This window comes from Topomyia yanbarensis, chromosome 1 (assembly GCF_030247195.1).
Source record: "Topomyia yanbarensis strain Yona2022 chromosome 1, ASM3024719v1, whole genome shotgun sequence".
Lineage (NCBI taxonomy): Eukaryota > Metazoa > Arthropoda > Insecta > Diptera > Culicidae > Topomyia > Topomyia yanbarensis.
Window position 1 is genome coordinate 135,547,645 of NC_080670.1, and position 25,259 is coordinate 135,572,903.

General features: G+C 39.4%; 1 protein-coding gene and 1 long non-coding RNA gene across 7 annotated transcripts in view; both read right to left on the reverse strand.

The window, feature by feature from the left end:
* LOC131690236 (glutathione hydrolase 1 proenzyme-like) overlaps positions 1-25,259 on the reverse strand; it is a 679,522-nt gene that overhangs the window by 130,248 nt on the left and 524,015 nt on the right. For 5 of the 6 annotated variants that reach the window (XR_009305552.1, XM_058975998.1, XM_058975875.1 and 2 more), the window contains 2 exons: positions 3,997-4,042; positions 3,771-3,940 (listed from right to left, as the gene is read on the reverse strand). The exons of the other annotated variant lie outside the window; for it this stretch is intronic. Coding sequence is in view for 4 of the 5 variants with exons in the window: in XM_058975998.1 (XP_058831981.1) it covers positions 3,771-3,940; positions 3,997-4,042 (216 nt within the window). In the remaining variant the exon portion in view is untranslated. The remainder of the gene's footprint in view (positions 1-3,770; positions 3,941-3,996; positions 4,043-25,259) is intronic. 6 annotated transcript variants of the gene reach the window in all.
* Positions 2,812-3,764, reverse strand: LOC131691300 (uncharacterized). The gene is made up of 3 exons (XR_009305751.1): positions 3,235-3,764; positions 2,968-3,167; positions 2,812-2,912 (listed from the first exon to the last, which is right to left on the reverse strand). It is a non-coding gene; the product is annotated as an uncharacterized LOC131691300 (long non-coding RNA).

Consider the following 25,259-nt stretch of genomic DNA (forward strand, 5'->3'; position numbering starts at 1 on the left):
ACTTTTAAGATAGTCGTAAAAAATTTTTCCCCTTAGTTAAACATTATTTGCTCCAATAATCTCATTGCTAAAAATGTCAAACCATATTGCCATAAAAACTAAATGACCCCCCTAATCTTACGAAAATTATATTACCCCCTTGTGTATATGTATAGCTATAAATTAGCCTTAGTTTAATTTCAAAAATAATATGTAATCCCCTAGTTTTAAGTAATTTAAATTGTAAAACAAAACAAAATTGGTACCTTTAAGCTAACGCAAACCTGCCTTATCAAATAAACGAATTGAATAAAAAAAATTAAGCCGCAGAGAATCCATGATCGAACAAATTTGTTAATAAAATTTGTGTAAACTTTTGAATAAATATACTTTAAAGCACTAGCGCCCCCACACCAACTTATCCCAACTATCCGTAGATCCAGAAACCGGTTCGAAATCCTGGATTTATTCCGTATGAAATTTGAGCTGGAATCCATACTAAATCCACTAAGAAGTTCGCACAAGTTCTGGAATGGTTTGACTGGGTAGAGGTATAACCGCTGTCAATTCAGTCGAACTCACACCAATTTTTTGTATTTTGTTTCAACAAAATACTTTGCTAAAACTTTTCAGCAAAATTGGATTTGCTAAGAGTTCAGCTTTGCAATTTTTGTTTCGCTGATTGTTAGTAAAGCCCTTTATTTTGACGAAAATCAGATCTATAGAATTTGATTGCTGAATCAATCAGTGAAAGAATGGCAATTTTGCTGAGTTCCAGCAAATCAAACTGACAGATCAGCCAATTTTGACAGTTTTGAATTGCTGTAATTACAGCGAAATAGTTTTACTGGAAGTATTGCTGATATTTCAGCAAAACTTTGCTGACATTCGGTATTCAAAATTTAGTGTGCAGCCAGTAAAAAATATGACGACAGTAGCGCACCTGGTGGAGATATCCCAACTACCTTCGGAAATGATAGGAATTTTTACAAGTCTGTAAAGATGGTAGTCTGTTCTCAGTGATTTAGCTTTTGGAGTGATTGTTTTGCTTTTCTTGCAAGTGAAAAAAAATTAAAGGGTTGTGTACAGGACACGACCACGGTGCCATTAAAAATGTAGCTTTTTTTCAAGAGCCTACAAATGAATTTTATCTATCAAACATATCGGCTCATGTTCTTGCTCACTCTCCTGTTCTCATATGTTACAAGTTGCTATACACCCTCCCCATTAAAACTTAATTTATTGAAGGTCATTTAACGGCAATCTATTATTACAATTAATCAAGCATATCATTAGCTTATTGGCATTATTTGGCTGATCCATCTAGTAAAAATAGGCTGGTATGTCCAGAAAATATATTCAAAAGAAAAACTCCATATTGAGAACTGTGATGAGGAAGCCCACGCCCGCCAACGGAAATATACAGAATCTCCATGATATATGAAATTTTATTTTCCATTTAAATTTTCAATAATGTACTAATGACCTTAGGTAAACAATCTTACGGTTATTTATTTCTTGATCGATTAATGACCGAATAAATGAAATTATTTGATAAATTACATTGTTATACAACGTTCGCGGGAACGTGCCATTTGAGCCAGACGCTACTGAACGTTCGCACTACCAGTTAAAACCGATTTTGATGCTAACTTGATGACATTTTTCTTGTTGCTAATTAATCAGATACCTGACAGAAAACGTATAACCGAAATGTATATCACATATAAACGAAAAATGAGACATATGAAAGCCAATAGGCGCTTTACCCTACGCACCTACAAAGCGCCGTAAACATGGATTGACAAGTTACGACGCACACGCATGCATAAAAATAAATTATTTTTTTTCAAACGCTAACACTCAACACAAGTTGCACCCTGCCGTATTGAATAGGGTCTCTTACACGCACAATAAAACTGTCATTACTAAGTAATGCCATTACTAGAATTGTATGGGAATTTCGTCATTACTCACCTTAAACGACCATTAAGTGACATTACTGCTCAGTAATGACATTACTAGCGCCTCGTGTAAGGGGCCCTAATACAATCCAAACCACCGCACCCACCCGCTTTGCAAATCATTCTGTGACACCGTCCTGGCACCCGAAAAATTCGTAACGGTTTAACCAGGGCCTTGCCTCTAACGTTTATTTTTTGGCTCATTGTGGATTCGCCAATAAGTAACTCACGGTCCCTCGAAATGTCAGACCCAATCATGACGTTTTGCTGACATCAAAATACGGGTACTCATTTTTCTAACGATGTATGGTACACGGTTAAATAAAACAACCTGCAGAATAAGTTCTTTTAACTTACTTTTGAGTTGTGCGTCGCTTTCGCACTTATTAGTGTTGTCAAAAACAGAACGAGAGATTCAACTCAGTCGAGGTCTTCCGTGGAGGAAGGTATTTTTGAGTTATTTGGGGTATACTCAAAATTGGGTAAATTCAACTTAAATTTGAGTATAAAAAACCTATCAATGAGTTGTAATTTTTGCCGTGGTTAAATGGAAACTACCTTCAACACGGTTTACCTAATTTTAAGTTCCCCCACGATACCACGAGATTGAGTCAAAGGAACTCAATTTTTGGTAGTTTTTCGTTTCCGTGTATTTAAGGAAAAAAAACAACTCAAAGGTACCTAAGCAAACCAAAACAACTTCCGAAAAAATTAGATGAGCCAATCGACGATGAAGCATTGGGGCGCAAGAAGAACGGCAGGCTGAATCACATCCAGAAATAAGCAACTGATGGTGTTTCGCCTAAATGCGTTTGTATAACTTTATGTATACGAGATTTGAGATATTATTGTAAAATATATAACCATTCTTGATTACTTTCCCAATTGGATGGTAATTAGATGGAATCCTTCATCCATTCCAGATATTTCAGTGCATTGAGATCGTTTGCTTCCTAAACGTGGTAGTATCTATAGATGGAATCAAGTTTAAAAATGAACTATGAAAACAATACAAAGCAATTACCTGCCTTTCCATAGCCCAATTCAAAAATGAGGATGCCTCCAACAATTCCTTTACTTTTTCACATAGGTTTCGCCGAGCAACTCGATATTTGCGACTTTGTCTTTCCATTTTACACATGGTAAACTGATAAGATGGTCCAAGCCCGACAGGCGTCGGGCCACACCATGACAGGTACCAACGAATGACCCAAGCGGCTAAAGCTGCAATAAAACAAACAACGAACCAGGATGGGTGTCATATTCGTAGAATCAGTAAGAAATCAATTACCGGAAACAGAGATGAATAGAAAATCACGCCCATTGCAGTACCATCCCGGTCAAACCATTCGGAATTTGATTGGGTTAATATGGATTAATTATTGCATCGCCCGGAGACGATGTTGCTCGTATGGGATAAGAGCAACAACTGATTCAAACGGGTACGCGTCGCTTCTATTTATGACTTTTCGTGTTTGATTGTGCCACTAAGGTGTTTCCAACTGAGAAATTTGCCTCACGAATGGCAATTTTCCCTTTTTTCGTGACCTTTTCAATTTAACCGATTTTCAAAAGACTACTTTTATTGCAGATATATTAAATTACTACCGATATTTAAGTTAGGTGTTTCTGAATCGGTTGGAGTATGAATGATAGAAATCCATCTAGTAATAGCGAAGTTATAAGCGTGCAAACCTTACATAGTTTCGTTACATGGGAGATAGTTTAGATTTTAGAATGACACCTAGTCCCAGATATTTTCAATGTAAAAACAGGAATGTTCGCATTGTAATTTAGAAAACCTGTTTCCTAGTACTTCGTACGTACCTACGACAATTGTTGGTGACATAGAAGAAAGAGCACGTTTTTGAGGTTTGATGTAATTTCGCTCTGATCCGGGGAGCCCAAAGTAGTTCTTTAGTCCAGGAGACGAAAAGTCATCCATACCACTATTTACAATTATTCCTGTTCGTTTGCCAGTTAGTGCAGCGCCAAAGCTAGAAAAGTGATTATAATAAAGGTAAAGGTAAATAAGTCATATAAAAATACTTACTAGAAATTGACTGAACTGGTCACAGATACTGCATCTCCGTTTGGGCCTAGATATGTAAATTAAACAGAGTTTTTGATAAAATAAGGTTCAAAATAGCTCACTTTATGCCGAATAATCAATGTGCAAGTACGAATAAAATATTAAAGAAAGTATCATTCTGGAGCAACACAAAAACAATTAACATTATCATTATCATAGCCATTATTGTTATTACTTTCATTTTCATTGTCTTTATCGTATCCATTATGGGAATCATTCTCTTCATTATTCCCGGTTCCAGATTATCGTATGTTGGGTTTTAAAGTGCTACGCCTCCCGCCATTCATCCCTCGACATGGGTCGCATCACACTTTGAATTGAGGCACCTAGAGCATCCACTCGATAGCGGTCTTAGGACCACTGTATTATTCTACGGTTTAAAGACCATTATCATTAGCATTAGCATTAGCATTAGCATTAGCATTATCATTAGCATTAGCATTAGCATTAGCATTAGCATTAGCATTAGCATTAGCATTAGCATTAGCATTAGCATTAGCATTAGCATTAGCATTAGCATTAGCATTAGCATTAGCATTAGCATTAGCATTAGCATAACATTAGCATTAGCATTAGAATTAGCATTAGCATTAGCATTGGCATTGGCATTGGCATTGGCATTGGCATAGGCATTGGCATTGGCATTGGCATTGGCATTGGCATTGGCATTGGCATTGGCATTGGCATTGGCATTGGCATTGGCATTGGCATTGGCATTGGCATTGGCATTGGCATTGGCATTGGCATTGGCATTGGCATTGGCATTGGCATTGGCATTGGCATTGGCATTGGCATTGGCATTGGCATTGGCATTGGCAGCATTGGCATTGGCATTGGCATTGGCATTGGCATTGGCATTGGCATTGGCATTGGCATTGGCATTGGCATTGGCATTGGCATTGGCATTGGCATTGGCATTGGCATTGGCATTGGCATTGGCATTGGCATTGGCATTGGCATTGGCATTGGCATTGGCATTGGCATTGGCATTGGCATTGGCATTGGCATTGGCATTGGCATTGGCATTGGCATTGGCATTGGCATTGGCATTGGCATTGGCATTGGCATTGGCATTGGCATTGGCATTGGCATTGGCATTAGCATTGGCATTGGCATTGGCATTAGTATTAGCATTGGCATTGGCTTTGGCATTGGCATTGGCATTAGCATTGGCATTGGCATTGGCATTAGCATTAGCATTATCATTAGCATTATCATTAGAGTTAGCATTAGGATTAGCGTAAGCATTAGCTTTAGAATTAGGGTTAGCATTGGCATTAGGGTTAGCATTAACATTATCATTATCAGGAAGATGCTAGCTGAGAACGGAAAGCGATTGCGAAATTTGGAGTACAGACTCTTTACACACAGATTTGCGGAAACAACACTGAAACTAGCAACCTTAAATAGGAAATGGCTCCACGGTAGATCCCATCAACTTTGCATGAGCTTCCCCGTTTACTTTCCCTCATAAAACAGTTATGCTCGTTTAGCTGCAAATTTTGACACTGAGGAAGACTGTAAACATCATGCAGAGGCGCTCACAGTTCTCAAATATAAAATTAGGCAAATCGAAAATCGTCCTCCAGCAGCTCCAGCCCGATGGAAAGGGAGGAGGGTGTGGGACGTAACATCTTGACACCATATATCTTACTTTTGATTTAGTAAACTTCATTTCGTATTTTTAGAAACTCCTTTCCTTAGTTCATATGTAGATAGTGGCGAATTTCACTCTCCTTGAAAAACTGAAGTTTAGATTCTTCTGATTACGAGAACTGAAGAGTAAAGATGTCTGTGGATTAGAGTGACAACCAAAAATTGCCCTCATCGGACCACCTAAGTCGCAGAAATCAGTCCCACCAGCAGGGTGGCCAACCCTACGGATTTTCCGTAGATCTACGTCTGTTTCTGTCTGTTCAACGGATCTACGGATTAGCTCGAGGAATCTACGACATTTTCATTATTTCTTCTAAAGGCTACGGAAATTTAGTAAAACCTATTTATAATTGAGTTTTTCTATTGATATTCGGTCATGTAACCTAACAATTGTTGAACGTCCTCGCGTTCAAGATTAATTATCTTTTCATGGTATCCCTTAACACTAACTAAACATTGTCATTCACGGTTTCTTCCAGATACAGCATCGTGTCTGGTTTATGTCAACGTACCAACTCAAGTGCATTCACCGATTTCGAAACAATAATGCCGGAATCGGTTGAAGCATTTGAACAGGTAGTCGACCAGAAACAACCCAGAATTCGGAGTCATACTCTAGCTTGATTTGAGTGGTATTCTTTAAAAAAAGTCAATAGGCAGTTTAAAAAGATGCATATTATTTTGGAAAACAGACTCATGTCATTTCCTTTAAGCCGATCAAGATATAGCCAACATTAATCATTTCTCCAATGCTAGACAACATTTTAAAAGAATTGCTGGATCCTTAACTGAACTACATTAACTATTTGACCTTTATACTACCGATTATCGTTACACTCAGATTATTCCAAACGAAAACTATCGAAAGAAAATGACTGGTCTAACGAAGAAGGTGAAACAACACTTTTTTGGGATGTTTTGTGAACACAGAAAATCTATTTTAAATTTGTATGATTTATTTCTTTATGTATCGAACTAAAATTTTGAACGTTTTCGAAGAAGTTGTCTTTATGTAGGTAACCGTGCAAATGAGAGCTTAATTTTTATTTTTGAACCAATTTTGCAGTCTTGAATGTTCAGTGCCAATAAATGCTAAAAACTGAAAATTAAACAGTATTGATTATAGCACCTTCCACACTGATACGAACCACCGACGGCCTTATGCATATGAATACAACAAAGTCATGGCTCTTGATTTCAAAGGTTTCTCCTTAGAATACATATCCTGAATAAATTTCGGAAATACAGCTTGCCTCATCTGTTTCTTGATTTTAAGGCAGCGTACGATTCAGTGCAACGAATCAAACTAGGCTGCTAGAAAATACTTGAACATGGCTTTCCGACAAAACTGATTAACTGGTGACACCTTATGGGTTCAATAAATGCGCCCAAAAGTACAAGACATGTCGTTGACAACATTGAAGTCAATCGTGGAACAGTGTACGAGGTGATTGGGCCTTTTGAAAGAAAAGCTTCCAAAATCGGTCTGACTATAAACTCTGACACGATAATGTTCATGTAGCCGGTGGAGTCCGATCAATGGTGATCCCAAGATGAGAATGTATGGGGTGTGGCATGAAGTTGTCGTCAAGTTCATAGATTTTGGAACCCTAATGACATGCGATAGTAAGTGTTAGCCGTGATGTAAAACATCATAATGTGGCTTCTAAAAGGACTTTCTACGGCTTGCGTTGTCAGCTAACGTCATCGGACCCCCACATAACATTCTATCACTGATACACCATGTATTGTATGATCATGAAGCGTGGTCGTTAAAGGATACAAGCTATCGTGTACTAGACGTGTTTGAAAGAAGAATTCAGCGTTCATTACTCAGCGGCACAACGGAGAATGGCAAAGATACATGAAACACGCAAAGTACCAACTGTGAGAGGCCAGCTTAAGAAATATTCAGCAGCAGAAAGAAGTTCGTCGACATCGGTGCAACTCACGCATGCGAGTAAACTGCGGCTGCAGATCGAGCTCCAAAAACACACGGCCACGATGATGATGATGATCCTTAGAAGACGCAATTGATAGTTTTGGGTCAGTATTATTTTGAAACGAGAAGGGATGGCCCAGTAATTTTTCCCATTGCTATGACGTTGCTATGATGTGTGTGTGTTAACCATGCTATCTCCCACTAGCTCGTAGTGATTTACAGAAAAAAGATGTTTGCATGTATTTAAACATTCATGCAAATAACTTGGTTCACGGATTTAGGATGGTGTTAGCTCAATTGACTTTTCGATGACTTGTATCAATTGGATTGTAACATTACAGTAAAAGTTTCGATTCCATTTAAGCAGGAAATCGACGCGTATTTAGTATATTGGTTCAATTTGTATATATAACATAATACATGTGTACTAGAAAACTTACCATTTCTGCAGTTTTCTACCTGCATTCCTCCCATTTATGTCTCCTTTGACTCTCATCCACATTTCTTGAATTCCTGCTTATTTAAGAAAGAAAAGGGGAAATAATAAAAAAAAGAACCGATAGACTCCGTGTTTTCCTCAGCGCTTTCATTTCTCTTAGTCTGGTATCACTGCCTGTTGGACTTGTGTAAGTTGTACCATTGGAGATCTCCAAGGGGCTGTAATTGGAGGAAGATCTGACTTCTATCCAGAAGTATCAGTTTTTTACATTAATAGATACACATATAATCTACAAAACAATCCCGTGTATAACATTTTTTGAACATTTATATGTTCATATACACACATGTATACATACACATATATACATGCATAGATACACAACTCCGCTAGCGAATGACGGATCTCAATAGTAGCATGTCTGTAATAATATACGTACATGGAACTATTGAGAACCAGAGCTACAGGTCCAAAGCCCTGGTAAAGGAGGATGGTTGTGATGATCTGGGCCGCGTTCGCCACGTAAAGCAAGATAGGCCATAACCCCAATTCCAAGGCGTGAAGCGACCCGTGCCGAGGGATGAGTGATCGAGGGGGTGAAAAAGATGCTCGATCGTTACCGGAGCCTGTGGGGTACCTGGGCAACCCCCACAGTAAGCGTCCCTTACCACGTGAATGTGGAGCTCTGGCGTGGCGGACATTTATTCTCACGCTACTCGTGGGTTCAAACATGGAGTTTGACGAACTCATACAATCGTTCAAAAAAGTTGTAAAAAGATCTTCGAGATGAATTTTAACCCATATTTTCAAATATATGATACAACTTTTTCAAAACAAATGCAATGCATTGGATTTGTTTTTCAGACTATCAAATATATCATTTTCTTTTTATATTGTGATATTTTTTTGTGTTTAGATTATGCGTTATGGAAAGGGAATCAAATATCCCCAACGATGAAGTGTCCTCATTCTCCTCTACGGAGTTCTCGTTTTCGGTTTGCGAAGTGATTTGAGTTTCGATTTATGGTTAAGCTGAATAAATGCGGAATACACGAAAAAAATCTTAAAATAGTCGCAATTTATTCACGAAAATATTTTAAATTGTTTATTAAAAATGTAAAATATTGCTATTAAAACAAATATTGCGTAAATATATATTTATATGACAGTGTAAGCATCATTCTATAAGGAGCAAAATTTCATTCTATTACCTTAAGTAGTTTTTGAGAAAAAGGACATTTAATTTTTTTTTTCTTTTTTTTCGAGAGTTGTCCTACTGGAGCTGTAGAGCTAGATTCTCGGAAGGGCTCCCCGTCAGAATCACATACTACATTTTGCAGACGAGACAGGCAATGTCGCCCACTAAAACACTGCATTATGCCAATTGTAGCGGGCCGTGATTCTGAATGTGATATTCATTGTACGGTTCAGGTATGTGCGGGCGCAGGGACTCGCGATCGCGTGTTTCATCGCGAAGGGCTCGTACATTTGTACGTTAACGTGCTCGATCGCGTGTGCGTTTGTATGTCGCGTGTGCTAAGATGTATGTAACTTCGCGTGTATAAAATCTATTTCATAACCATGTGCCTTTCGCATATTCGCGTGTGTTCTAGAATGATCGCGCGCGGACCGTGAACCTGATACTTAATTTTTTGTGTACGGTTCAGATTCCAGAAAAAAGTGGGTTCTTCCATATCATTAGAGTTCCCAATCATGTCACCGTAGAACGCGTGGTCTAGTGGATATGAGCTTTATTTTTTTGCATTTCTCATATAGAAAGATTATGCAATCACTCTGAAAAACGTCAACCTAATCCCGGCCCGGAGGGCCGAGTGTCATATCCCATTCGACTCAGTTCGTCGAGATCGGAAAAAGTCTGTATGTGTGTGTATGTGTGTGTATGTGTGTGTATGTGTGTGTATGTGTGTGTATGTGTGTGCGTATGTGTCAAATAATGTCACTCATTTTTCTCAGAGATGGCTGGACCGATTTGCCCAAACTTAGTCTCAAATGAAAGGTGCAACCTTCCCATCGGCTGCTATTGAATTTTGGATCGATCGGAATTCTGGTTCCGGAATTACGGGTTTCAGAGTGCGGCCACACAGAAATTTCTCATATAAACTACAGGAAAAATTAAAAATAGAATTTTTATTTTTGATGCTAAATGTGTTCAAGGTGCATGAAACGTCGAGATTTGATGCAAACTCGAAAAAAAATTTGACGACGTTTCACTTTTTTGGATTTTGGCACATTTTTGCCTTTCTCATATAGAAAGGTTATGCAATCACTCTGAAAAACGCTAACCTAATCCCGGCCAAATTTTTTTTTTCGACTCATAGGGTTTCTGGATTTTAACAGGGGCGTAGTTGATGGTTTACGGAGAGGGGTTACACCCCCCCTCTACTGTTTAAATCTCCTAAAATCACCCCTCAGACCACCACCTCATCCAGCCCTCATACCCCTCCCTTTCAACCCCATCATCTTTAAACCACCACTATATCACAAAGCATACCAATTTAAGCTGGGGAGTCGTTCGTTCATGGGACTTTCGCCCTCTTCACATACCCACCCCCGCATGACAAAATGAGTTAGCAAGCAGATATCATTGATCTAATGCTGATTAGGCTAATGGAGTATGATATTTTTTGTTTCAAGTGTTTCACCGTCGACACGTAGCTCATCAAGTTCGTGGCTGGCATGCCATTGTGTGTAAGTGCAAAGTGTACTAAGAATGTAATGGACATTTCCACGATTATGTTGAACATAAAAAGCCTCCGTGCCATAGTTTAGAGAAATGAGAAAGGCACAATTGCACCGCTAGGTGGATTAAAACAGGTTTTTATTGGTCCAACTGAATGTATGGACCTAAATTGCTAGAATGAAGGCTAAAGATTTCGGACGTGACCGATTCATGATCGCGTGCGTTTGCGGGTTCGCGTTTGAGACCACGATTGTAACTTCGTAAGTACTAAAACGTTCACACAATTGCCGGAGTGTTATCAAGTTTACACGATCGCGGGCATAGGTGTGCGTAGATGATCACGAAGGGCTTAAGTGTTCGTATGTTGACGTGTTTGTCGCGTGTGCTCGCGTGTATGTGACTTCGCGTGTATAAATTCGATTTTGAAACCGTGCGTCCATTCATATATTCGCGGACCGCCATTCTGATCTTTAGTTTTCGGTGTACGGATCACTTTCTGACAGGGAGAGAGTTACCCCATATCACTAGAGTTTCCGGTCATGTCGCCATGGAACGTTTTGTCTGGTGGATATGGGAGTTATTTTTCAATTTTGTTATTTTTTTATTAATTAACAAGGACCTAGATTGTTGGCACCGAGGATAGAGATTTCCGGTCGATCCCGATTCATGATGGCGCGTGATTTTCACCTTATCACCGGGGTGTAATCATGTTTTCGAGTTCGTGGGCGTAGGTTGCTTGGAGAATCGCGAGGGGCTCTAACGTTTGTGCATTAGTACTACATACATTAGTACTTCATACATTAGTACTTCAAATTCTACCAATACTTGAATAGCCAACCACCACACATAGCACATCCTTTTTCAATTATCTATTTGTTACTGGTTGATTGTCGGCTATGAGAGGGTAATTAGAGGAAAGGTAAAGAACAGAAAAAAGGCTCATATCAGCCCTCCCGGCCTCCTCGATACACCACTATCGAGGCGTATTGTAATCAACATCCTGAAGCGAACTTCTTATATAAATAAAAATTCTGAGTAGTCATAATGATTGGTGGATTATTAACATGATAACTAATTAACCGCTAGTAGTAGAACTTGGTGCAAATAGAAACTAAAAAGAGCGAAGGTCCTTATATTTAGATAACTATTGAATCTATTGTGACTTGATGATGTTTACAATATCGTCAATCTCATCAACTTGCGAGAGCGATACAGAAATAGATATTACATTTTCATTTTGCAGCGTTTGGTGGGGCAATGAGTGCGCAAGTCAGTCCAAGGCCGATGATAGGAGAGGTAATGGCAGAATAGTCTATGCGAACCACCAAAATGCGATGGAAGAGGAACAGGGTGATGGTTAATGGATTGATGTATACTTGACGAATAATTGCGCTGCAGAATGTGATGAAAAGGTGCATTGAACAGTAATACTGTTGGCTGTTCAGAAATACATACAATATGTTTCTCCATAAGGTTTCTTTTTTTAGTTCGCTAGCCGTTCGTTCATTGAAGAATTCCTCTAACTCTAAACTAGGCACCGTCGAGTCCAGTCCGTCATCTGTCCGTCTCGCCCTGCCGTGTCTGGGGCTTTCAGGTTACATGCATTCACCAGGCGAGACTAGCTTATGTCAGCTTAATTGTGCACAGTTTTCGTATAATCGAGGCGATTATCGAAATGATAGATCCTACGAGTGAATGCACTTGGCCCAGTCACTTGTCGAACTTTTGTATATTTGCGTGTTTGAATGTTTACATGAGTATGGGAAGTGATGGGTCAGTGGCGTAGTAAGAAAATTTTTCGGGGGGGGATATGAAATTTTTTTTGTATATATATGAAAAAATGTTCAAAAACATTCTGAGCAGGAAAAAATGTTCAAAAACCAACAACTCAGGGAACAGGTTTGGGTAGTCAAGGTAGGAAAACTAGCTGTTGGTAGAGAATAAATGCTCTTCCCCTACGAGGACAATCTGGGCGGCAAACTTCAGACTGTCTAATTTACTGAGCCCTTCAGTTCCCTTGTGCCATTCAGTACCACTTCCTCGTTGATCTTCCGACTGGTTAGCGAACTACTCGGTCTAGTCCCCGACGATAGATCTAGCCTACACCGACGAAAAGTTCCCCGGCGAGAGAAGTTCGAGCCAACCAACCAGGTGCTACGGTCAGTTCGGCGATTCCGGTAGAGTGGGGCATCCGGTTTGCTGGTGGTGTATCGTCGCGGTCTACGCGCTCTCGTTCCCGGCGGTGAATCTGACTGTAAGCTAAAGGAGAGGTCCCAGACGAAAGAAGTTCTCCCGATACCGATTCTTATTTGGTTTCAGTACTACAACTTCTTGAGCCCTTTGGCTCCGTAACCGGTGCTATTTAGCACCGCAACTCCTTTAAGCCATTTAGTTCTCTTCTTGGGCCATTTAGCACTACTTCCTTGATGGTCCATTCAGTCCTCGACTTGTTCGCAAACAACTCGGTCTAGTCCCCGACGATGGACCTGGCCTACTCCGAGAGAGAATTCCCCGGCGAGAGAAGTTCTCCCGAGATCGAGCCAATCAGCTAGGTGCCGAGTTCAGTTCGGCGATTCTGGTGAAGCTGGGTATCCGGTGCACTGGTGCGCCGATGATCCGCGACTAGTGGTGTCTCATTGATGTCTAATCCGTCTAGTCCCCAGCGGTGAATCTAGCTTACGCTAACGGAAAGTTCCCTGGCGAAAAAAGTTTTCCAAATATCGATTCTGGGGAGCCGTGGTCGGTCTGGCGAATTCGCATGGAGCGTGACGTCCGGTTCGCTGGCGTTTCGACGACTCATACTCGCTGCTCTGTTGCGGTCTACTCGACTAGTCCTCGGCGGTGGATCTAGCTTATACCTGCGGAGAGTTCCCTGGCGGTGATTGCTCTCCCGAAATCGTTGTTCGATGTCTATTCCGCTGTAAGACGGTCATGCCATCATCGGTTCTCAACCTTTTTCGTACCACGGACCCCTTAGATATCACACTGGGTTGCTGCGGACCCCCACAGATAAACATCAATTTTGTATGCTATCAATATGTTATTTTCAATTTGTTAGGAAACAAGATTTGAAATTTCAATATGCACTCGGAAAATATATTTTTCTTCGCGGACTCCCAGCAATGACTTCGCGGCCGCGGTTGAGAATCACTGATCTACATCATATCTCTGTTTACTGCGTTCCACGTCCCTACGTCGCTTGTAATTCTGTAGGCTACATTATCCGGGTTGATGTCCGGTCCTCCCGTTTTAAGTAGCTCCCTGCACGTCCCTTCAAACCTCGGACATTCAAAGACTCTGCTCGGACATTCAAAGACTTCAAACCTCGGACATTCAAAGACGCTCCAGGCACAGTGTTGACGTTGCGTACCCACACCGATGAATATACTCCTTAAGCAGCCGTGGCTCGGTAGAAGCTGTTTCAGGTTGAAGGTCATCTCTCCGTGCATTCTATTGACCCACGTCGACAGGTTTGGATGAGCCAGTAGGTCCATTTTCCTTTCTCCGTATTATCCCATTCCTGCTGCTACGTCATCATCGAATCGATTCTCATCATCTTCCTCACGTTTCTGACATTTCATTGATTGTAGCACTTGATATCCTCCGTCAGGGTAATGCAGATGGGGATCATCTCGGCATCACGGCATACTGCCTCCGGTACGCAATCGCAACTCGTACGACCAATAGTCGAGGCGTCCTGTTCAGCTTTTCACGGTTTCACTTGGTTTTCAGCGCCGCACCCCAAGCAGTATCGATGACTAAATACTAGATAAAGACCCGACATTTCGCATGTGTAATCAACGTGGTTGTTTAAGCTCAATCAGTTGTCGATTATCACTCCCAATTGCTTCAGTGCACGCTTCGATGCAATCACATGCCCTTTGATGGTGATCTGTATCCGCTGAACCCCTTTGCAGTTACTGTCCAACAACAACGTCTTGTGGTGAGCTATTTGCATCTTGACCCGTTCATCCAGCTCTCGATCGCATCTATTGTCTCCGTCACCGATACCTCCATTTCTTCAAGTGTCTCACCATTATTGACACATCGTCCACAAAACCAACGATTTTCACTTTCCTGGGCAGCCGCAGTGTTAAGACCCCACACTGATAGAACATATTCGTAAATCTCTCGGAATTAATTTCGTATAAACAACTTTCATAAAATATACGAATTTTTCGTACATATGATGAATCGTTCGTAGTTCTATCGAAACACTTTTGTTTTTTATTACGAGTTTTTCGTGAAAACCACGAAATGACTTTCGTTAGTTTATTACGAAACAGCTTCATTCAGCAAACGAGTCGTTCGCTGTTATATACGAATATCTTTATAATATTTACGAGCACCATTCGTCAAACCGTCCACGTCAAAAGAGCAATATGGAGCCATTGTTGCTATTCGTCAGATAATTGTTGTTGTCTGACTATTTAGTAGTCGTAGTCGTGTCCGCCGGTTGCAGGAAGATTTCCAGAACCTCTTTCGCTTCCAGTCTATTCAGAATCTGGAGCAGTACAGAATCAGTTGAGCCGTCGCGAACTGCTCATTGATTTTGTATGAATAATTTTGAGTTTTTCTCTGCCAGAGCGATATCGGTGTTGTCAAACATCGATCCTAAAAGATAAAATGCGACCAACAAATTCGTTTGTAATATACATAAACGTTTATTAAAATAAACGAAAATTTCGTTCATCAAGCGGCCATTTCTTCGTACCACAATAAAATCGATTTGGCAACATCGATTTTTTTAAATATAAAAACGATTTTGTCAAACATCGATCCCAAAAGAACAATAAGAGGCTAATAAATACGAAAACTTCTAAGATAAACGAAAAAATTTCGTGCGACCAACGAAATCGTTCGTAATATACACAAACGTTCATTAAAATAAAAAAAAACATTTCATTTCATTCACGAAAAATAATATCGTTATCAACGATATCATTCGTGCAGTGTACATTAAATGTGTAAAATTTACGAAAGCTTTCGCTCACCATACGGCCATTCTTGTTCATGAAATGAACGAAACTTACTATTTACAATGCACGAAAATACTTCGTTGCAGAAAACGACGAATGAATTCGTGCATTGCATGATTTATTATATTCACGAATTTATGTTATCAGTGCATCTTACATCCCATTCCAAAGTGTTTGACAGAGAATGGAGCCCTGAGTAACGCCCGCTGCGACTCGCATTGCCTTCTGCCCTTTTGTTCGTCTGGTACAGCAGTGCTCTACTCTGGAAGTAGCTCTTCAGGATCTGGCTCATTCTTTTATGCCACGCGGCGGCATTGGTCTATTCGAGGCTGGATGGCCCGGTGACTTCCCTGACTTTGGCAGCAACATCAGTTTCTGCACCTTCCTCATTTCGGGGATTACTATCGTCTAAAGACTTCAGCATGTCTGAACATGTCCGGATATGCCAGGATCACAGCTTTCAGCGCCGCTGTTGGTATTCCATCCGGACCAGGGGTTTTTTTTTGATTTTAGTCACATCGACGCGTCTTTGAGCTCGTCGTTAGTCACTTGCCACTCGACTGTGTTACCTCCTTCTTCTTCGCCATACGGTGTCGGTGACCAGGTAGTTGAATCGTGATTCGGGAAGAGACCCTCAACGATTATCTTTAGCTTACCCGGGCATATTTCAGCTGGTGTCGACGGACCCTCATCTTCGTCATGACGACTCAGTACGCGTCCCCCAGGGACTGGCGTTTATTTCTCAGCACAGCTACTTATGGCAATTGGCTTGCTAAGCTTGATCTCCTGTTTTAAAGAGTCCTTACCTTCTAGATACGTCGCTTGCGCTCCTCTCCGATCTTGCGCTCTGAGCCCGCCTTCTGGATCTACGACAAGCAGCGTATAGCATACTGAGTTACTCATTTAACCAGTAAGCTGCACGCCGTCTACTACATGGCCCTAGTTTTCGTGACATTGAAACGTCACAAGCCGTCACAATCCTTCTTGTTAGCCGTCAGCCGTATCAACGTATTTGATTCCGTTGTTCGCCGAAGTAACTCAACAAAGAGGTTTTCGTTAAAGGCTTTCGTCTTCGACTTTAGCTTGCCGCCCGTCCTTCTTCGTGCTGCAGCAGGGTTCCATTGACCGATGCGGTAGCGAATCGCCTGGTGGCCTCTATGGGGATACTTCCCTCACACTCCATGTCCATGTTCGCCGTCAGTCAAGGACTACAGAATGTGGCGAAATTTCTCTCGGTACCGATATCCGTTTCGTGAACCATTAAGCTCCTAGCTCCTCGCTTCGCCGTGATCTACTCGTTATAGTCCTCGGCGGTTGAGCTAGCCTCCACAACGTGCCGACAGGTAGGTGTCGAGTCTGCAGCCAATTTGCACCACAAGGAAATTTTTTTACAAGATAACTTTTGCAAATTAAACTTTGAGAATTTCATTTAAAATATTAGGCATATTTTTGTTTAACATATTCAATTTTTTCAAATTTCTCCAAAATATTTCGGGGGGGGGGGGTTTCGTCCCCACAACCCCCCCCCCGCTACTACGCCACTGTGATGGGTGTTGAGATTTGTGTGTTACCCGTAAATAATAAGTTAATAAAAATAATACGTAATATGTTAAAATAAGACATATGTAATATGCTACTTGCAGTTTGTTAGTCGTTCCTATTTATCTGATTCAATTAAGTATGAGAGTATATCTCAATTCTTCTAAAACCTGGCGACGTCTGATGGTAGCGAATACTCATTGTTGGCAGCAATGTTGCCCTTTTTTGATGAATGAACTCGGAGAGGTCATCAGAGGAATGTGACGCATGAGACCGAAAATAAATAAAACAAAATGAAATAAAGAGAAGAGTTAGTATTGTTATTGATTATTATTTGAACAACAAACATGTAACATGCAATAAAACTACTTGGAATCGTCTAAATGCCAGAAAATGATATATATTTACCATTAACGACAATTGCACTCCGTTAGAAATTTCTAATGCTATGCTGACCGGGAATGGATAATTGACGTGCGTCGGTAAATCAATCGTACCTTCATTTATCCAATTCGAATGAATCGAATCAAATGCACGAATTGAACACCGGTAAAAAGTGATCCCAAGAAGGATTACCCACTATTCCATCATATAAGCCAGTTCTGCATCCATTCCCTGACCCATATGCCACAAATACTCAGACGAACACATATACAGATAGACATACGACTAGCACATAACAATTTTACACTAGTACTAAAAACTACAATTATTACAACACAACACAACACAACTAATAGGGTTCAACTGTTATTTTTTTAATGCGCCTGTGCACGTTGACGAGGTCGACCGATAAATCGACACACAATGACTTCCACTGCGAGCCGTGCTCACAAAGACTGCCGTTAAGCTGTTGAACAACGTCTGCAAACACAGCCCACAGAAAAAGTCAATCCAAGGTGACCCGCCAATCGGTCACGCCAGTGTGCACAGGCTCTTAGTTGACTGTTAGTTTGGGCTGGTGCAGAGTATGAAATAACACAAAACATAAAAAAGGCCCATAAGCCCTCTCGGTCTCCTCGAGGCACCACTATCGAGGCGTAATGCAATAACCATCTTAAAGCAGTTGTCTGCTCAAATATGCTTGAAGATGTTTGCAATACCGTCAAACCCGTCAACCTAGGGGAGGGCTATGACGTTGCTATGATGTTTACTAAAAACTGTTCTTGCACTCAGAGCCGTAGCGTGGTCGTCTTGCGCCATTGGCGGAATCTCAGTTTTGCGCCTCTTGGGTGTTTACTTTCCCATTCTTTTTAAGTTTGACTTTCGAACGATGGAAATGGACCACTTAACCTCCCTTAGTTTATAAAGCAAATCAAGATTTCAACACTCTAGAGGCCACGGCATTAGTGTTATTTCCTTATTTCAAGTCGTCGTCAATAAGATGTAGACCGGTTTCTTACAGTAATTATTAAACTAACTTAACACTAGTTAAAATTTTGATTTACTTTAAACTGCTGCTTAAGTTTTGTTTTTGACATAGTAAAGTCAATGGTTTCGCAATGCTTGTTGTAAATATTCATCATTTGTTTTAAAGGGCCAAACTTGGCACAATTAGTACGATGTCGAATTGTACAAAAGATGCTGGGGTTACGTAGTTGTCGAGGAGCATAAAAATCTAGTTTCGATAAAAATTCGATTGAATCAATACGATGTGATACAATGTCGTTTACAAATGATGCCATAGAAAATTCACGACGATCTTTTAAAGTTTGAATGTTAATTAGCATTGCAAGATGGCAAATGTAGTCCAGTCCAACCTAGTTTACGAAGTGCGAACATCAAACACTGCTTTTGTACTGATTCTATCCGGTTTGCACGCGTTGCTGAAAATGGCGACCAAACTATACTACAACATTCTAGTGTTGAGCTCACATATGCTACATATACGGCCAATTCCTTCACTTGAATGAAAATCAGTTCTTGTTGAAAACCCGTTTTCGGCTAATTGGTCACCAGTAGGGTTGCCACCTCCGGTGATACTTTCACCCGGAGAATTTTACTGTTCTGGGATAGGCTTTTATAGAAACCCGCACTGAGAAAAATGTAAACGTTATGCCTATTGATTTTACACATATTTTTTTGCAATTAGCGAGGGTATATAGACACTATTTGCTGACTCATAAACCCACTGTGTGTATTTACGAGAAATATTAATCTTACATTCACATTTCATAACTATAAGGCACATAAAACCCGATTCTATAACAATACGCAGCGCTGTATAACATTAGCATTTCTTCTTCATATGGATTTTAAGTGGTTTGAAGCAAATAGAATTAACGCTTGCATTTTTTTAGTGTGAGTTTACGTTGAAACCAGACTTACCTGCTGAGTTTAAATGAGACAAGTATAAATTTACATAGTTTTTGTAATTCGTCGAGGTATTATCATTAAACTGTAATTTTTTCACGTATGTAAACCGTTTTGTCGATTTAGATAGGTGTAGAAATTTCGCTTCCCCGGCTAACTACAAAAAAACCGAAAGCTCCAGCCACTTTCGCTATGGAGGGTAAGCCGAAGAATGATTGCCCTCTGCCACTGCTAACAGGAGAAGTAGAGTGAAACAGGCCATCGCCTAGAAAACACACTACGGTGTCTTCCGGAATTTTAGTTATTCAGTTATTCATCATCACAGTGACTAGGGAAGTTCCGACGAAGGAACAAAGCTTTTCTTACTGGTCAACAGTTAAGGGCCGCTGAAGGGGCAGCCAACATTAATACCTCGTTTGAAATAAATTGAATTAAAATTGTTCGTCTCACCGGACCTGGAGAAATTAATGTAAAACCCGGAGATCGCCTCCAAAAACCGGAGTCTCCGGGTCAATCCCGGAGGGGTGGTAACCTTAGTCACCAGTAACCCGAAAACTGGTTTTTCAGCGAAAACCGGTTTTCATCGAGTGAAGAAATTGGCCGATAATGTTTTTATTGTGTAAGGATCTTGGAAATTATAGCTGCAGCGTTTAATAAAACCTAGTGTGCTGTTTGCTTCGTTAATTATTCTGTTATAATGATCTTATTTTGGAATCTATAATAAGGGATCATCCATAAATGACGTAGCATTATATGGGGAAGGGAGTGTTTTGTATTTTGTGATGATGTGTGACTACAGGGAGGTAGGGAGTCATGTCATTCTACGTAGCTTTTTTAAAGAAAAATAGGGGTTGACCTGAGGTCACGACAATCTTACCCGTTTCATTAAACTAACATCGTTTTTTATTTTTTTTATTTTTTACGGGGACAAGGTGGGGCAGATTTACCGTCACGCTACGTAATTACCTGGGGGTATTTAGAGGTTTGTGACGAAATACTACGATGGGGGAGGGGGCGTTAAAAATCACTCAAAAAATGCTACGTCATTTATGGATGGATGTCCCTAACTCCTAGATCTCTTATTTGTTAACAAATAAAATAAAGAATACCGGACCCAAATGAGAACCTTGAGGGACACCTGATGTAACCTGAACTGGGATTGTTTTTATTCCTTTAAATCTAACAGCTTGTTCACGATTTGTAAGATATGATTGTAAGAAATTCTGGTTCAAAACCTATTTTTTATAAATTAAAAAGTAGCATGGGCATGTCGATGCGATCAAATGCTTTGCTAAATTCTGTATAAAGAGCTTCTACGTGGTTTTCGTTATCCATTGCTGTTAATGTGTAGTTAGTGAACTCGGGTAGATTTGTAGGGGAGTCCGGGGCTAGTTGGCGGTTGGGGTAAGTTGGCGGAATCCCTTTTTCTCTGTTTCTATTAGATATATAGCGCTCCCTTTTCTTGTTTAGCTCAAATTAATGGAAACCCATTATCCAATGTGTTTTTGTTGCAAAACGATTTGTTTGGTGGAAGTTGTGGGTGATATTGTGTTTTCGAGCATACCAAGTAAATTTTCTAAATTTTAAATACTTCGCGTTATTTAGATCGCGTTATTTAAATACTTTTTCCCGAATGATTATATTTTTGATAGCGCATGACAAGAGCTTTCAGTATCCGTATAGATATTACATCTATCCACGAACAAAAGTTATTTTTTAAATAGTTTTTCATAAAATATGCGGTTGTTTGTGGCGCTGCACGCGGGGCAAGTTGGCGGTACTATTTTCAGTGCAACAAAGTCATCAAAAAAATTTATTTCTGGAATTCACTCCAAAGTAAAAAAAATCTTTTTCTTGTGTATCTCGTCAATGAAGGAGACATTTATTCCGGCCAATCGCATAAAGAATTTCGAAAATTTGCTTTTGAATAGGGAGTACGCGTCAAAGTCAAAATACCGGGATATTGAAACTGAAATATAATAGCAAATGTTGGTTAATATACAGTTTTTTTGAAAAGACATTCAGCACGTTCCAAAAGGACCCTTGAAGTAATTGAATCTCCATTTAATTGTTTAGTTTTTGGAGTATCCACACATACCGCCAACTTACCCCGGGGCTGGAGTAAGTTGGCGGGTTTTCTGCGTCTCATATTTTTGTCTATAAGAATGGAGACAACGCTTCAAACACTTAAAAAAAAATTAGAGATGTTGCCAACAGTCTGCTCTTTCATGCCCCTACTTGTAGAACGCCCTTTGAAAAAACCATGTTGCATATGGGTAATTCCGTTCTTGATTTGGTGAAATAAATTTTCATTACCAATTGCCTCGAAAATCTTTGGAATGCACGAGATGATAGCTATTCCACGATAATTACGCACATTGGATTTTTTACCATTTTTAAAAATTGGAACTAAGAAAGAGCTTTTCCATGTGTTAGGAAAACAACCTGATTCTAGAGACATGTTAAAAAGCCAAAATAAAGGAGCGTTTAGTTCCATTGACAAAGTTTTTAAAAATACCGGTGGAACGACATCAGGTCCCGGACTTTGGAACTATGCAAGTTTTTAAAGCATCCATGATTGTATGTACTTTTATCTGTTTAATATTAATATCTCTTGAAAGTTCTAGGAGAAATGAAAAGTATTCACGCTCTCGATCCTTCTCCGAAAATGTAGTGTAAACTTCTTGGAAGAATGTTGCAGATTTCCTCTGAGTTATCGCCTACCTTTCCATCAAGATGCATTTCTGTTGGAAAATAATCCAATTTTATGATAGTTTTTACGTAATTAAAGAAGTTTTTGGACATGTTTTTATATTGCGTTCTGCAGGCTTGCTGGAGCATCACTCATGATGCCAAAATGAGGTGAGGTATCAACATTCTGAGGAGGACTTCACACACCTCTCCAATAGCAGAAAAAAACTCTTCTCCCACTCAACAAGCAAACTCATCATCAGAGGTGATGACTTGTTCAATGATTAGAGGATGTTATGTGCATCACACAGGAAAGGCGAGAGCGCAAAACTGATTGAAGATGGGTTGGAATCTCTCTTCCAAAATGCTGAGAGTGTGGAGCGCGAGAGTGATTGTTTCCCTTTCTTGTTTTAAGGTTCAAGTTACCTTTTTTAAGCATGTGTTAGAATTGAACGCTTGGTAGTGTGGGTAGGAAAATTTGTGTTCAGCTTTGCCACCGGATTATCCATTTAAACCTTTTTAAAACTCTAAAAGAAGAATATCAGTCGATTTATTAGATCATCACGATTCAATTCATGCAAAATACCTGCTGGAAAAACCATCGGCTTAGCTAAACGGTGCTTTTGAAAAAGTGGCTGTGGTTTTTTCATTGCGCAGTTGTGGTGCGTACCCCAGCTCGGTGTGGTAGTGTGATAAAAAATCACAGCCACTTTTTCAAAAGCACCATCCAGCTAAGCCGATGGTTTTTCCAGCAGGTATTTTGCATGAATTGAATCGTGATGATCTAATAAATCGACTGATATTCTTCTTTTAGAGTTTTGAAAAGGTTTAAATGGATAATCTGGTGGCAAAGCTGAACACAATTTTTCTTACGCATACTACCAAGCCTTGAGGTAACTTGAGCCTTAATGGAATTTTGTCTGCTGCGTAGGATGGGGATATAAGTATTATTTTTGTGGTGCAGGTAGGTGTAGGTTTCAATTGAGCGAGGATTCAGTGGCCTTGGGAAAATACTAACTAACGATCAGACAAAACTAAACTCGGAAAATTTAAAATCAATACTATTCGTCAAACTCAATAACACCATAATAGAAGATAAATATTTTAATTTTGAAATCTAATACAACATGAAATATGCTTCCAAAATGGGTACATAATATTCGATTCTATTCTAGCGTTCTTTCTCAATAAAATTTTTAAAAAATGTTATCAAAGAGTTTCGTTTTTATCTCTATTATCCCTTAAAGGCGCAAACCAATTTTTTTCAAATTTTCTGAAAATTTCTCACGTCTTTAATACGTTACTATGATAATTTTGAGATGGTTTTCGCAATGTTGTTTTAAAACAACATTGCGCATTTAAGGGTTATAGATTGTTTTGGCTGGTTAGTTTCCAAGATATTGATGTTTAGAATGATGATGAATGTTTAATGAAGTTTTAAAAAAATAGTTGTTTGTGTTTATTTGTTACTAAATGTCAAAGTAGAAAGTTTATGCGGATAAATTTCCAATGGGCAATACATTTTTTAAATGTGATAATTATCGACATCAATATTTAAAATTATACATAGTCGAAAATTTTATACTATCCTGATTATCTACTTTCAAAGCTAGGGTAATGAGCCTATTTTCGTCATGTTTCTATTATCACCCTACTAATTTGTAGCCGCTGGTTAGAGCAGCTTTTCCCATCTTTGTTCAACGCATTGGTTTAAAAGGTAAGGCAATAATTGGAACACTCGATTCTAGTTTTCGTTGCGCTTAAAAACGAACATTTTACAGCTTTCATACCAATTCAATCAGATGCACAAATTTTGTTTTCGAACTCGGAACGCATTTCCATAAATAGATTAGTTATAGGTTTTGTGCCCGTTACGCGCAAAGGTGCTTTCAAACCATTTTCTCGTTAGTGGAGGAAAATAGTTTTTAATTAAAATTTTTCTCCACTACGGATAAATATAGCATAATGCCAATTGTGTTATTATATTGGTTCTTAAGAGTAAAGTAAAACTACTGATGCCAATTTATACGCATTGCATCAATTGTAGGCCTAGAAATTAGTGATACACCCACCATGATAGGGTTTATTTTATGTAAGAGGTTAACCTCATTACCCTGTATTCGGAGCAGAAGACGAAGCTTCTTATTTTGATACTGATTTCACTAAATAATCCCCCTACAAGTGAAATTATGTTTTAAATAGATTGTTTAGCAAATATAATGAAATGATGAGTTCATGAAATATGTAGGATATACGTTAGCCTTCGCCTATTCAATCAATTCCATTACAAGAATCCAACATTTGCACAATATTTTCTTAAATTTTCATTGCAAAGTATTAAAAATTGGGTGAGTGACATTGATTTTTCAGGAGGAAACTCGAAGAAATGCGGTGTACACAGTAACTTAAAACCTCCTATACTAATCGTTTAGAAATTTCGCAGAGTTCTTTCTCACATAATTGCCCAGGTACCTACGGGAGTGCTTTACAACATCATTATTATTTTTAAAATAACATGTTAACCGATTTTTTAACAAATGTATTGCCTTCAAAGTGCTATGGAAAATTCGAAAAAATAAAGACTGCTCTCATTACTCCTTATCACCATCACTTATAGCAAAAACATTTTCTGGGACCTATGGCACCAAAACATTAGTTACGTTGTCCAGTCTTAACCGATTTCTAGAAAGTTCTAGAGAGATAAACTACACCTTTCCAAAGGTATGCTGTATTATTCCGTTATGAAAGAAATGTTGTGCTAAATTGCGACAATAATAAGAAAATTGTCATGTTTTGCATTTTTTCATGACAAATATGCAAATGGTTCAACATTCTTCCAAAGGCACGTCATGGTTCTAATAGTAATTCGGAAGAGCATTTAATACTGTTATAAATCAATTTGGGGGCATGCAACATTTTTCAAAAGTTTTTGTGTTGCACTATAACCTATGCTAGTTCACTTGA